General features: G+C 37.3%; 1 protein-coding gene across 2 annotated transcripts in view; it reads left to right on the forward strand.

Annotated features, from left to right (window-relative positions):
- Positions 1-15,125, forward strand: part of LOC137403601 (sestrin-1-like) — a 48,892-nt gene that overhangs the window by 15,920 nt on the left and 17,847 nt on the right. For both annotated transcript variants that reach the window (XM_068089565.1, XM_068089566.1), the window contains one exon: positions 1,368-1,397. In XM_068089565.1, coding sequence (XP_067945666.1) covers positions 1,368-1,397 — 30 coding nt within the window. The remainder of the gene's footprint in view (positions 1-1,367; positions 1,398-15,125) is intronic.

Here is a 15,125-nt window from a genome sequence, read left to right on the forward strand (position 1 = left end):
GTTCCAATGTCAAGGCTAGCAGAATTGAATATTAAAAACTAAACATTATATAAATGGATAGCATGGGATCCAAAAAGTATTTTGAATAATATGCGAATTCACATGCAGGGTAGATTTCAATCATATATACAGTCAAAATCCAACATACTAATATGATTAGTTCCAGAACCCCACATCGTATGTCAAAACCTTGTGTGTTGGGGACAAATATTCCTGCAGGATTAAACTTTTGTAGTTCATTTATTCTACAGCATAAAAACTTATGATAAAATAAATTTGTAATAAACATGCATAACAATACAAAAAAATGCATTGTACAGCAATGAAATCATATATGTTAGTATTTTACATTGAATACTGATGAACATGGGTGTACGTCGTGCTATACAGGGGATAGACAGTGTAGAGATGATGAGCAAAATATACAGCATAATTGATTGACATTTTGAAGTCAACCCAACTTGATTTGCATCTATTTTTATACCTTTTCATAGTTTTTTTTATAAACTGTCACTTTCAGCTTTTCCATATTCACTTACGAAACAGTGATGCCTCGAAAAGCTTCGGCCCTTTCATGTTGGCTATTGAGGCGGGTAGTTCTCAATGTTCGTTGTACTTTTACATCGCCGTGTTGGCAAACGTGTAAATTGGATTGACTGTACTTACATGCCGCCAGACAGTGTCATTGCCGCAAGGCTAGAGCCATGGCAATCTAAACTGTAGTGATTCCTTATCGTCTTTCATTGTTTGCATTGGTTTATTTTGGTCTCTTTTCTTATGCCCTGGAGTCTTGTCATAGATTTCCTTGATAAGCCCAATCATTTCTCATTAAATACATGAAAAACTCTAGCCAGTTGTTCTATTCAGATTGTGACTAGCAAGTCATACACTGGAAAAAATATTCCATTTTATTTTCATCTCTGGCATTCATGTCTCCGTGTACATGATTTAGGCTTAAAACCTGTTACAGTAAACATACGTTGAAATATGCTGCATAGATTTTAACTATAGTTCGCTGACTTTCGGTTTATGTGCTGTAATTATACTTTGATATAGCTGGCTGACTTTGCAGTTATTTGTTATAGATAATATTGTAACATATTTTGCTGACTTTCAATTTTAGTTAAAAGTAATAGCGTGACACGTTTGCTGACTTTGTATTCAAGGGTTATAAGTCGACCAATAACGAGGTCTCTGCGGAGTTGCTGAAGGTTTTCTCAGGCTAATTTACAAAGAGCTATATCTGACATGAGATATAAGGAGTTCATATCATCTGCTACTGTAGCTGGGACTACAGAATGTCTCTGTATATAAAAAAAGTGAAAAATCTTCAGCTTCAGACCATTGACTTATTGCGTGTGTTTTAGGTTGTCCCGGTTAGCAGCCAACACCAGGAGGTAAGTCTCAACATTTCCCTATTTTCGCTTATAAAACCATTCTGATAAAATACTAACCCTTCTGCATGGCCTTAGTATTTGGGAGTGCGGCTCTACCGCCCTCACTGGGGAGGTCACATAGATAGCTTGATACCTCACAGCTTTCAATGGTAACCCAAATAGGTTCCTAATGGATTGTTATATAACAACAGGACAGGCCTGAAATAGGCATCCAATAATTCTACTAGTTGTCTAACAGGCTCCGCCTACAGACTAGTTGCATTCGTGCAGTAATGGGAAGGTTATTGTGTATCTTTCCTGTGTACAAGCTCAGCGTGCTTAGTGTGATAGTTTGTTGTGTACATGCGGGCAGGCAGGTGCTGCGACCCTCGATGTGAATTTTGTTTGCCCTGCGTGTCCGATCATGTGACAGTGACAGCAATATATCATGGTTAACCCCACAGATAGATGCCCAATGGTCCAGGATGTGAAAGGACGTTAATGTTTCAGCCACGCAGTGTGATGGAAGCAAGGTTAAGGCCTCTAATCGAATAGCTATTCCTCGCAAGGCTCTATGTAAATCATAAAGTGATTTCAGATCGCTGTGTGTTCTATTAGTTCAATGACATAACGGTTCCTTCTATAGATTTGATGCCTCGTTCGTATTTCTAAACATGCTCCAACTGCTGGTGTTATTTGATAACTGACAAGCCCCACAGCTGTCCAATTTATAAACAAATGGTTTAAATTAGGAAAAAACTAAGTAAAATTGATATTGACGTGGGTAGTTATTTTACATCGCATACAAATAACATGTTTTATGCAATGGTACTGAAAGGTGCAGAGTAAACTGAGTGGAGCCTCATTGATAGCTCCTCTTGTTACCAACCGTCCTTGGAGGTTGTTCCTCCTGCATGCCAAAGGTACATAGAGGTCAAATGGATTAAGGTTTGAGTACATAACACTAATCTGGTATTCAACTCTGTCCAATTTCCATCCAAACCAATTTCTATCCTAACTAATTTGCAATGCAAGTGGAAAATTAGATCTGTAATTCTAATTCAATAATTTGTTTCTTCCTTCCTATAGGTGAAATGTTTGGTTGTGTGTAATGATTTTAGTCCCAGTTAGACATCAAGGTTTATTTGAATTCAGTTAGACGTCAAGGTTTATTTGAATTCAGTTAGACATCAAGGTTTATTGGAATTCAGTTAGACATCAAGGTTTATTTGAATTCTGTTAGACGTCAAGGTTTATTTGAATTCAGTTAGACATCAAGGTTTATTGGAATGCAGTTAGACATCAAGGTTTATTCGAATTTGCATTAGAGCAATTATCATATAAGTATGAATATCATTTGTCATGTTGGTTGTTGCTTCGAATTTATCAAACTTTCAAATTATTTTGTAAATATTTAATTGATTGTGAAGTTCACTAGTTGCAAACGATTCATGGTTTCTCCTTATCCAAGTCTTTAAAAAATCGTTAATACTAGTGATGGTCGCTTTTCGTTAAAAGCGTCAGAAAATTGTTCCAAGGCGTTGTGATAGAACAGTGTTTAATGTTTATCGTTCACTCAAACACAGACTGTAAAGGCAGCTTAATAAAGGCAAAATTATGTTTAGTTACATCGTGAAGTTCGATCATTCTTTGTACTATTTAGTATATAAAAAGTGGGTCTACTGTGTTTTAGATAAAATATTTTCTAGATTAAAATTATTAGTGGCTCGTTAGGAAAATTGGAATTGCAATAGTTGACTGATCCATGATATCTTCGTAAACAAATTGAGATGAGAAATGTTGGTGTGGCTATTGACCTACTTATAAGTGAAATTGATTGCAGTTTGTCATTACATGAAACTATGCCCATCAGGTATTACATTTGTGTCTGATTGCCTCTTGCTAAGGAATAGACATCATAAATTTGAACTTAAGCAATCTGACCTTTGACTGAATTTGGACATTTTTGTCATCAGCTGACATACCGAAATGTTTCTGAATATAAATTTTTTTAAATGTTCCAGTTTTTGAAAAATTACGTCTGATTATCAGCTAGTGTAGCTCAACTGATCCGGAAAATATTGTAAAAGCAAAATTGCGTAATATTCCTGTTCACTAGAGATTGAATGTGTTTAGACTTTTATTGGACAAGTAGATTATTTTCACACGACATCGTTAGTGAGAAAGAAAAAAGTTCGATAAACTGCAGTATCTCAGATTTAGCGATTATCTGCATTCAGATTTCACTAACGTACATTGCGATCTCAAATGTGTCCCCCTATCTACAAAAGCAAACATACATCACTAAAATATCTCAAGAGACAATCAGCAACACAATGTTGGAGTTGCTCCCTCCCTTTATTCTGTATAATTATAATCACCATAGATATATAAACCTTTATATATCTATGATAATCGCAAACTGACAATTTTCTCAAAGATATTACCTACAGATAGATCGTAGTTATCTAAAGTTACCCACATCTTCGTGAAGCTATTAGTAGAATTTTTCAAAAGAAGTTCAATAAAAAGATGAAATGTTGCTAGAGTGTTATTTTCTTCGCCGATCATTTTATTATCATCGTTTTCTGAGTTGGTTGAGTTGAATTTCTCGTAGTGATCATTTGCAAGAACTACTTTGAGACGGATGTTCATTTTTGGGAACGTAAATATTTAGGAATTGCGCTGTGTTGATATTTTGTTCGTAAACATGTTAGCGTGCTAGCAAACAGCCTTTAAAGCAGCTGGCGGCAGTAATTGAACTGTTTGGAAGATAGCATGCTTCACCTAGCCATGTTTATTGACACGCTTTTGACTGCAATGCCGCCACTATAGGAGGCGCATCAATCTAAAATAAGACTCCGTAAAATTTTATGCTTTATAGCAGCGCTTCTCTTATACGTTTTTAAATCGCTGAGCTTCCTACGGCTGGCGAGGGCATTTCTGTACCCCTCCCTTAGAATGGGACAAAATGGATCCGAACTTGACGAAAAACAGATCTTCGTATGAATCGTACGTATTATATCTTATGTATTATATCGTATGTATCATATCGTATGTATTATATCGTATGTATCAGAAGAGTAACATTTTGATTCGGCAAAGTACTGGCTGATAGGCTTTGAATGGTTATGGAAAAGTCTCGACTCAGATAACTTTGCACCGACAAGTATAGCCTACTGACTTCGTCTTCCCTATAGATTCCTGTACCTCTGCAAACAACCCCTCACACCCCTGAGGGGTGTGAGTATGTATCATACTCACAACCCTCAGGGGTACTCACACCCCTTAGGGATGTGAATACCCCTCAGGGGTGTGCGTACAACCCTCATGGATGTGAGTACCCCTCAGGGGTGTGCGTACAACCCTCATGGATGTGAGTACCCCTCAGGGGTGTGCGTACAACCCTCATGGATGTGAGTCCCTCAGGGGTGTGCGTACAACCCTCAAGGATGTGCGTACCCCTCAGTAATTGCGAAGCCCTGTTTTATAGTAATCTGAAAACTCGATTTAGAGATTCAAATCAATTCTTAAACTTCCTGACATCAGCCGCAGGTAAACTATGTTGCTGACATCAGCCGCAGGTAAACTATGTTGATGACATCAGCCGCAGGTAAACTATGTTGCTGCACTAGAATGCATTCAACGGACTGACTACTAAAAACCAGAGACAAGGGACTGATGATTTTGTGAAGGATCTAGACCCTTCTCTATTGTAAACAATGAATTTTAATTGGTCCATGGTTTCATTTAGTGGCAATAAGATTATCAGCGACACTAAAGGTTGTACAGCAATTTTGTCATATCACGTCAGCTGAAATGAGTTATTGTTATTGGCTTAAAAATCACAGTAAAGTTCAATTTAATTTTATAGTTACTAATAAGTGTCTTTTCAGAGAGGTTGAGGTAAAAGTCAAGTAGATTATGCCACTTCAGTACAATGAGAAGACAATCACAAATGTATAGATTTTTAAGGTATAGTGTTATATGTATAGGGCCTACCTTTCCTATTAAGATACGGCTGGAATCACCACATATGTTCAGATTGACAATAGTTTTGCTGCTGTCACTGGGCTCACAATGTTTTGCTGCCATCCCATCTTGTTATTGTCACTTAATAGAGCTGCTTTTCTATATTCTATATTGAAATTTCAAAATACTCTCAGGAGTTGTCCCTCTTACTGCCGAAGGGTAAGTCATTTTTCTGCCCAAGGTTTAGATTTCATGCTGCCAGTGAGTACGCCTTGAGTTGTCCTCCGCTACTAAAAGTAATTTCTCTTATTAGGTTTAAAAGAACAGCATTTTATCTGAATAACAGAATTTATTGTTTCTATTTGCGTAGTTTTTAATAAACTTGATAAAACAACTTAACTGTTTTTTAATATGTTGAAGACTGGCATATTATTCTGAGCTAAATGAAAGAAAGTTAACTTTATAAAACATACGAGGACATTGGTCTGTTTAAAGAAAACGGGCATGTAAAATGTTAACTTAATGGTATCCCTGTTTAGTAAGTTTTATGATAGAGAGCCATTATGTTTTCTCCGACCACATACCGCTAGAATGGTTCTCAAGTTCCTTATAACTGTTCTAAAAATAGATTAATTAACTGCGATTTTACGATTAAACCGGGTTTGTACCGGTTTGATTTGGAATGCATGAAAAGTTAATGGCCAGTGTTCAAAGAAAGCTAAAAGGTTTTTGGATTCGTCCCTGGTCATCTTCTAGTCATGAGAACCATTTAATGGACCCTGTCAATCACAGCATGGAGAACATAAATCCTATTATAGGCAAGCATGCTTACACTTACGTGACCGCTAATCAGGTATACTCGTTAGAAAACTTATGTTTATTCTCAGAAAGATGCGTAAGAATCCAAAAGCATGGTGAAACAACTCTCGCCATGCATCCGTCAGTCGGCGTACTCTAGGTATAAGATCACTTAAACAAAGCAGTTATTATTCGACTAGTTGCTCAATGATATGTGAAACAAAAGCAAACATCCATATGAGTAGTTCGCTTCTGGAACCTTCTATGCACTTTTGAGCTTCCATGACTCTTTTCACTATACCCATACCCACACCCAGTTATTTGATTCAAGCTTAATCATACCTAGTCACTCAAAACGGCGCCCAAAATGAAAGCCTATACATGAAAGTATAAACCTGAAACTTCAAAAATATCATCTGAGTGCACTGCCGGTTCTGTATTGGAGGTCTTCAGTTTTTACTTCAAAGTTACTATCTGGTAGATAATGATTTAACAATAGCTCTTTCTGTCTGGCTTGCATTTTTCCAATTAAACAAATACCTACTTCCTGCTACTCTTATGAGGTGATGAATCGAGATGACAGATGTGGGCTTTCTAGTTTCCTCAGCAGTTTCGCTTTATCATCGCTGGGATTTCCTTGTCACTCCCGGCGGTCATCTGTTATAAGTATGGCTCGGTGGTAATGCTTCGTTTCGCTCTGGTTACCATAACATCCTATGCATATCATTACGATTTGATGGTGCAAAAACAGTTTGTTGACGATATCGGAAGCTCGATCGCGATAGCACAATGCACTCGGGCTGATGTGAGTTGATGAGATACGAATCGGTTGCTGAGAGATGCTTACATTATGCCATTTGTGGTTACGCATACACACGCAGCAAGCACCACTTGATATGTGAAGAGGTGCTTTTATCAACCCGTGTAGGTGCTTGCTCATTCCCTGTCTTATCCACTTTTTTTCTGTTGCTAAAACAAATTCTCTCAAGCATTCCACCGAAGATATACGTCCAAGTAACCATCTTCCAATAAAGTTGTACTAGCTGATCTTGCGGTAAGGTCTATATCTAGGCCAGTTGTTCATCCATACTGTTCACGTTCTAATATAGTGTAGTCGTCCCTGTTACCTATATGCTACAACGAGCGACTGTCCACAATACCGATTCAACTTTTAGTTGGTCGATACATGACAGAGTACGGCGAAGATCGATGAAAACTGGGTTGACCCAGTGAAAAGACAAATTACAAGTAAACTATGAAACTAACCTAGCCAGCTAAAAACAGACGGTTTTATATTCTGCAATGCATTTTTTAATCCTGGCATGATCTTGGCATGCCTTCTCAGTTATTAATTGGTCGTTCATCAACATACAACATGAGGTACCATGAATTGGGCTGGATCCCTTGAAGTACGATAGACCAGTGGACAAATATAGCAATGTTATGTTGTAGCATGATTAACTTCTTAAAATATTACCTAATTTTGGCCATCGACAGTAACTTTATGAATCAGGTATGGCTTATTAGAGCTTTCCTGGTGTTTACTGAATTCAGATGAGTTGGGTAACAATCAGCCACTCAGCTCAGCATCAGTAAATCATACTGTTTAAGTAGAGCTTCTCTTATGAAAACAGAGCAGGAACTTCCTCGGAGGTTTTGAGGATCCAGAATTGTTGGAAGATGCCAATAGAATGAAATTTACATAGAATCATTGTAGAGAAATATACAACTTTTGCCGCACTATAATGGAGCCTCGGTGCTCGACCTCCTCCCTACGCGAGCGAATTCCATGTTTAATCGAAAATTTGAGTAGAAAATGCATCTGAGTTCGAATAGATTTTCAGTGCTCAAATTAGCCAAGTCAAGCCGAATAATGCCGATCGAGAACAAAAATAACTGAGTCGAGCCGAAAGTACTCGTCAGCCCTTCTCGACCATTTGGTCTATTCAACTCTGATCTACTCGACCATTTGGTAAGCATCTATTTAACTCTGACCTCTCGCGGAGTAAGACATACACAGTTCGTTGGGGTATTTTCACTAGTTATCCACTTTTTGCTAATGTTTTAGCCCTTAAAAATGGGTCCAAAGAAAGACATGTTATTTTAATATGCCAGGTATTGTTCTTAGGAGTGAAAATGGGTTAAAATGTTTACCATTGTTTCTTATGGCAAAACTGGTTTTAGTTTTCCAACAAACCAGCGCTGGATCACCAAATCCAAATGAATTATGATCGCGCACTGAGGTTTCACTGTATATTCTAGCAGATCGAGTAAATAAGTTAAACTTTAATGAACACCCTTCGTTTGTATATTATTAAAAAGTTGTGAAGAACGTTTGGAAAATACGCTTTCTTTTCTGTTATTCAACCCAAAGGGGTACAGTACTTGAATGTGGCTTTGTACTGAAAAGCTCTAGGTAATGTTTGGTTACGATAGAAAGTTAGTTATTAGGACCACACTAAAAGGTGTATTTGGATTTTCTAGGATGTTTGTATATGAGATTCATTCAAATACATCATTGTTGTCTAGGAACTGCGATATTCGCTATGGTGCGGGTAGGGTCGAAAAGGTCTCATTAGCAATAGGTATATAGGCTTCTTCAATGTTACGTTGAACATTTTCACAAATATTGTTTGTAGTCCACGATAACTGACTAATTTTGGTATAAAAGTAAAGTTTGATAAATGTTAAACTCGCTGTTATTGGATTCATCCTTTGGTCTTCTTGTAATCAATACTGAGTCGATTGCCTATCGTTGAAAGGAGTGCGTAGAAGACAACTCCTAGTTTATGGCTTCAATGATTGTTCATATATCCCTAGACAATGACAGACACCCATTCAGAGACACATTCACCCAGAAGAGTGAGTGTATCAAATGTGACAGCCACATACCATAGAACCTCTATTTGAACGTCACGGCGCTGTATTTTCTATTGTTTGTAGAGATCAAAATGGTCGATCAATGTGTCATATTAAAGTGATGGTCAAATAGAGATGGTGTTCAATTAAAGAGTGGCGCTCTATTTTTCAACCATTCTTCAGCGGTGTTCTATTAGAGGTGGTGTTCACATAAAGGTGGCGATCAAACGGAGGTTTTACAGTATGTCTTTCGAGTTTAAAGTCGACTCCAAGTTCGGTGAAATACCAATATGGCGCTCTGCTGCCTTGAAATACCAGGTGATGACACCTGATAAGCATACATTGGTATAGCGGTCATTTCTATTTTTAGAAGCATTTGGGTTTACATTTAAAGCATAACATTGGCTGATATCAATACCAGCCAATCTTATTAATATTCTTATCTGATTAATATGATATTAACATCTAAAGTATTGATTTTGTCAACATACAACATGCAGTTTCAGGTAATCGCTGTGCTAACATTTGAAGCAGTTTCCATTATTTAAAGTCGTCTCTCGAAAGATTTAAGTTTAATAAATTATATTGTATTAAGCTCGCAGAAATTGAAATAAATCATAAAAATAAAAAGATCAATTAAACTTTACATAATGTAAGTTACGCTACATGTTCCTATCATTCGCTGAACCTAAACCTTCTCCGTGTCTCAAAGGGCAATAACAATAGAAACCTCTTTACTGATTATCACTATTAGTTTAGTTTATGTCATTACATTATTTTTGACATAATTTTTTTAACGCTATACATAATTATTTGAAGCATTGAAGTTGTTTTTGGACTCTAGAACGGATGAAACAAAATATAACGTTATAAGAATGTTTGTTCTAACCGTTTTGACATACAAGGTTAGAACAGATAACCTTTGCATGTCGATATTTGACTATATTAGGCTATTGAAACATCGCATTAAGACTTGTGACAGCAAAAGTTTAAATTTATTTATCATTGTCAAGCAATTTTACAAGAATTTTTGACAGTTTTGTAGGCAACTTATCGTGTAATAAAGGTTATGTGAGTTGTCTGGGTATAAATGATAGTGAGATATGTAGAAATGCTATATTTTTCTAAATCATATACTAAAGTTTCCTTACAGAGATAGTGTAGCAACCCCTAGGTGTGCCAGTCCCGAAACGCTATGCCGAGCTGACAAGAAGATTACTTTTCCATAGGGCGCTTATACTAGAGTGATGGTTGTGCGACGCCTTATGTCAAGGTTGTATCTTTAATAGGTAAAAGAAAAAATTGATTAGAGCAATTAACCAACAAAAATTTTTGCATTTGAATCAACAGGAAAGGGAGACCTATAGGCACACACAAGTGCGATGCTGTTGGTCGCTAAGGCCGTTGGTCGCTAAGGCCGTTGGTCGCTAATTTTTTTCTATAGAACAAAGGTGGTGATGGTTCAGTGTCGTTCCCAAACAGCAACGTTGAATCACGACAGAATGAGAGCGATACGGATCTGTTGGCATTGAAACGCCGCATGGGGGTGTGTCATTATGCTAACGTTGTATGGAAAGAGTTAATTTTTAACAGTTCTCCACTTACGCAGTGTGTCAGACTTACGCAGTGTGTCAGACTTGCGCAGTATGTCAGACTTGCGCAGTGTGTCAGACTTGCGCAGTGTGTCAGACGTGCGCAGTGTGTCAGACAGGGATTACGTGTTTGTCACAATTTCCATTTCCATAACATTTCCATAATTCATTTTCATATTATTTCCATTTCCATAACATTTCCATAATCTATTTCCATATTATTTCCATTTCCATAACATTTCCATAATTCATTTCCATATGATTTCCATTTCCATAACATTTCCATAATTTATTTCCATATTATTTCCATTTCCATAACATTTCCATAATTTATTTCCATATTATTTCCATTTCCATAACATTTCCATAATTCATTTCCATATTATTTCCATTTCCATAACATTTCCATAATTTATTTCCATATTATTTCTATTTCCATAATATTTCCATAATTCCTTTCCATATTATTTCTATTTCCATAACATTTCCATAAATCATTTCCATATTTTTTCCATTTCCATAACATTTCCATAATTCATTTCCATATTTTTTCCATTTCCATAACATTTCCATATTTCTAAAATAAAATTTCCATATCGATTTCCATAAAAATTATGGAAATATTTATGTTTATGGAAATGGAAAAGTAAACATTTCCATAATATGTTTAGCGATCCCTGGTGTGTACGTATGTGTGCGCGCTTGCGTGTCAAATGAGCGTGTGTGTGTGTGTGCAATCGTCAACTCTTCCCGAATATGTGATTAATTTATACATAATATGAATATGATATTTGCTTGCTAATATACTTTATTTAGGGTCCAGGCAACATCAAAACTGTATGCTACCATTGCCTATAACTAAGCCAGAGACGATTTGAGATGTTTTGAGAGTTTCTTTCAGACTCCCTTAATAGTTTCTGTAATACCACTGATGTTAGCTGGGTTTGTGTGTTACCATTGTCCGTACATGTAGCCAAGTCCAGAGACAATTTGAGTTAATTTCTTCCAGACCACTTTAATAGTTTCTGTAATACCACGGATGTTAGCTGGGTTTGTGTGTTACCATTGTCTATACATGTAGCCGAGCAAGAGACAATTTGAGTTAGTTTCTTCCAGACCCCTTTAATAGTTTCTGTAATACCACTGATGTTAGCTGTTTGTGTATTACCATTGTCTATTCATGTAGCCTAGTCTATACAATATAACTCCCCTCTGTTTATATCTTGGATTACGTGTATGTTACAATTTCCATAATTCAATTCTATGTTATTTCCATTTCCATAAAATTTCCATAATTCATTTCCATAATTTCCATATTATTTCCATTTCCATACCCTTTCCATAATTTATTTCCATATTATTTCCATTTCCATAATATTTCCATAATTCATTTCCATATTATTTCCATTTCCATAATTCATTTCCATATTTTTTTCCATTTCCATAACATTTCCATAATTTATTTCCATATTATTTCCATTTCCATAACATTTCCATAATTCATTTCCATATTTTTTCCATTTCCATAACATTTCCATAATTCATTTCCATATTATTTCCATTTCCATAACATTTCCATATTTCTAAAATAAAATTTCCATATCCATTTCCATAAAATTATGGAAATATTTATGTTTATGGAAATGGATATGGAAAAGTAAACATTTCCATAATATGTTTAGCGATCCCTGGTGTCAGACTTGCGCAGTGTGTCAGACTTGCGCAGTGTGTCAGACTTGCGCAGTATGTCAGACTTGCGCAGTGTGTCAGGCTTGTGCAGATTGTGAGTATTGCTTAAACCAAGCACACTGTTCCAACCAAGTTATTCCTAATCGGTGGTAGCCTCGTGCAAAGCAGTCTGGCGTTGACGTACTTTAACTGAGAAGTGAGGATATTTTTGGTAGAAAAAATAAACTCACGAGGAAGCCTTTTAAAGCGAGCTATTTTTTGCCCTCAGCGTGTGCTGCTAAGCAACGCCTACAGATGTTAAGGTAGTAAAAAGCCTGTGCTCTATAGATTGTGCTAGCTTTCTTATCTTCAGCAAAGATGGGGCTCTTTATGACGGTTTGGATTTGCACTGTGTTTTCCGTTTGGATTTACACTATGTTTTTGTGACTCGCACGAAGCGCGTCATGCGGACTTGGAGTTGTGTTACCGTGCGAATTGAGTATTTCTATGGACATTCACATGATGTGTATTGACTCGGGTGCTTTGTTGAAAAAAGCTAAGGAATCGTACGCTATAAGTTAATAATTAACAACGCAGTTAGGGACGCACAGGTTACGACGCAAACACTTGAAACTCGATTGAGAAAGGATGACAGAAGTATTGAAAAAGTTTGAAGATGAATAGCTGGCGCGGTATTCTAATGCGCATTATAAACGTGATGGATTCGACAGAGTTTTGCGAATCGAAAAACTCACAGAGCTTGCGGATTTATGTCATTTCCATGATGAGATTAACTTGCGGATTGGCTCAAATTTGCGGATCATTGGTGTTATAAAAATGTATTGCATGGGCTAAGTTTCCGTGAGACGATCTTGTCTTACTTGACGAATTTTCATGCTCATATGTTTGTCAATCTTCGGGCAGTATTGTCAAACAATTGCTGGCATGACAGATTGAGTGTCAAGGACATTTTAAGCCTGGCAGATTGCATGGTTAAGATGGATATTGTTCATACTTCCTATGTATATAATTTCATAGTTTTTCTATCATCAGAAATGAGGTCCAACCGAGCATTGACATACCAAGTAAATTCGTTCCGAAATCTACTTCTATGGTAAAAAAGTCCTATGTTAAAGCAGATATTGCCATAATAATATGCTGTATTCAGTTAAATTCGTTCCAAAGCCCTAGTACCCTTCAACAAAAACTGCAAGTAAATTACACAGCTTTAAAACAAATGCAATTTGTAAAAAATCTAAATGAGATACATGTATAAAACTAATTTACTACGGTGGTAATAGTAAAGCGGGGTCTGTGTTATAGTTCTGTCTTTGAGATATACCCAGGTAGTGGTAGACATGGTATTGAAGATGTATACAATTTATCTGAACTTGTTATAAGTAATTTTTTTAAACTTTAGTATCACTATGTTTCCATGACAACCCTCATGCGCAAGTCTGCATCAATCTGGAAATCATTCGCAAAATGGAAACTGCAAAAATCTGCAAGTCAAGCGAGTTTCGTTGTTCGCAAATCCTCATCGAATGCTTCATGCTTGCGAAAGATGCGCAAGAAAATGTCACATAGGTTCCATTCTAAATATTTTCACACCCGAGTCATTTTATTTCGACTTGAGCTGTTCCCAATGCTGCTGAATGCTACAAAGCGTGACAAGACTGTATCACCAATTATTGACCTATGGTTCAATAATTAGTGATACAGTCTTGAGCCTTTCTTACCTTTTTAACAAAGTGCCAGCAGCGTTAATCACATCTTGCACTTGACCTTTGAAACACTTATCGCATGGTAAGTCAACGTGCACACAACTCCAACTCTGCATCATATGCGTCATAGAAACAGTGGATGTGCAAACCGACATTCATTTGTTATGTTTTATGTTTCAAGTTTCACCTGGCTTTTCATCTTTACTGACAAAGTTGTAATGTTTTGACAACCTGGAGACTTCTCCCGTTAAATATTGCTCCGGACATTTCTTGAATACTTTTCCGAATTGGATGCATGGTGAAGTATTCCATAAGTAGGGCTGCAGTAGGTAGGTATCTGTAAGTAGGGCTGCAGTAGGTAGGTAGTAAGTAGGGCTGCCGTAGGTAGGTAGGTAGTAAGTAGGGCATCAGTAGGTAGGTAGTAAGTAGGGCTGCCGTAGGTAGGTAGTAAGTAGGGCATCAGTAGGTAGGTAGGTAGTAAGTAGGGCATCAGTAGGTAGGTAGGTAGTAAGTAGGGCTGCCGTAGGTAGGTAGTAAGTAGGGCTGCCGTAGGTAGGTAGTAAGTAGGGCATCAGTAGGTAGGTAGGTAGTAAGTAGGGCATCAGTAGGTAGGTAGGTAGTAAGTAGGGCATCAGTAGGTAGGTAGGTAGTAAGTAGGGCATCAGTAGGTAGGTAGGTAGTAAGTAGGGCTGCCGTAGGTAGGTAGTAAGTAGGGCTGCCGTAGGTAGGTAGTAAGTAGGGCATCAGTAGGTAGGTAGGTAGTAAGTAGGGCATCAGTAGGTAGGTAGGTAGTAAGTAGGGCATCAGTAGGTAGGTAGGTAGTAAGTAGGGCATCAGTAGGTAGGTAGGTAGTAAGTAGGGCATCAGTAGGTAGGTAGGTAGTAAGTAGGGCATCAGTAGGTAGGTAGGTAGTAAGTAGGGCATCAGTAGGTAGGTAGGTAGTAAGTAGGGCATCAGTAGGTAGGTAGGTAGTAAGTAGGGCTGCCGTAGGTAGGTAGTAAGTAGGGCTGCCGTAGGTAGGTAGTAAGTAGGGCATCAGTAGGTAGGTAGGTAGTAAGTAGGGCATCAGTAGGTAGGTAGGTAGTAAGTAGGGCATCAGTAGGTAGGAAGTAAATAGGGAGTTGAGTGAGATTGGT

The sequence above is a fragment of the Watersipora subatra genome, chromosome 9 (genome assembly GCF_963576615.1).
Source record: "Watersipora subatra chromosome 9, tzWatSuba1.1, whole genome shotgun sequence".
NCBI classification, from domain to species: domain Eukaryota; kingdom Metazoa; phylum Bryozoa; class Gymnolaemata; order Cheilostomatida; family Watersiporidae; genus Watersipora; species Watersipora subatra.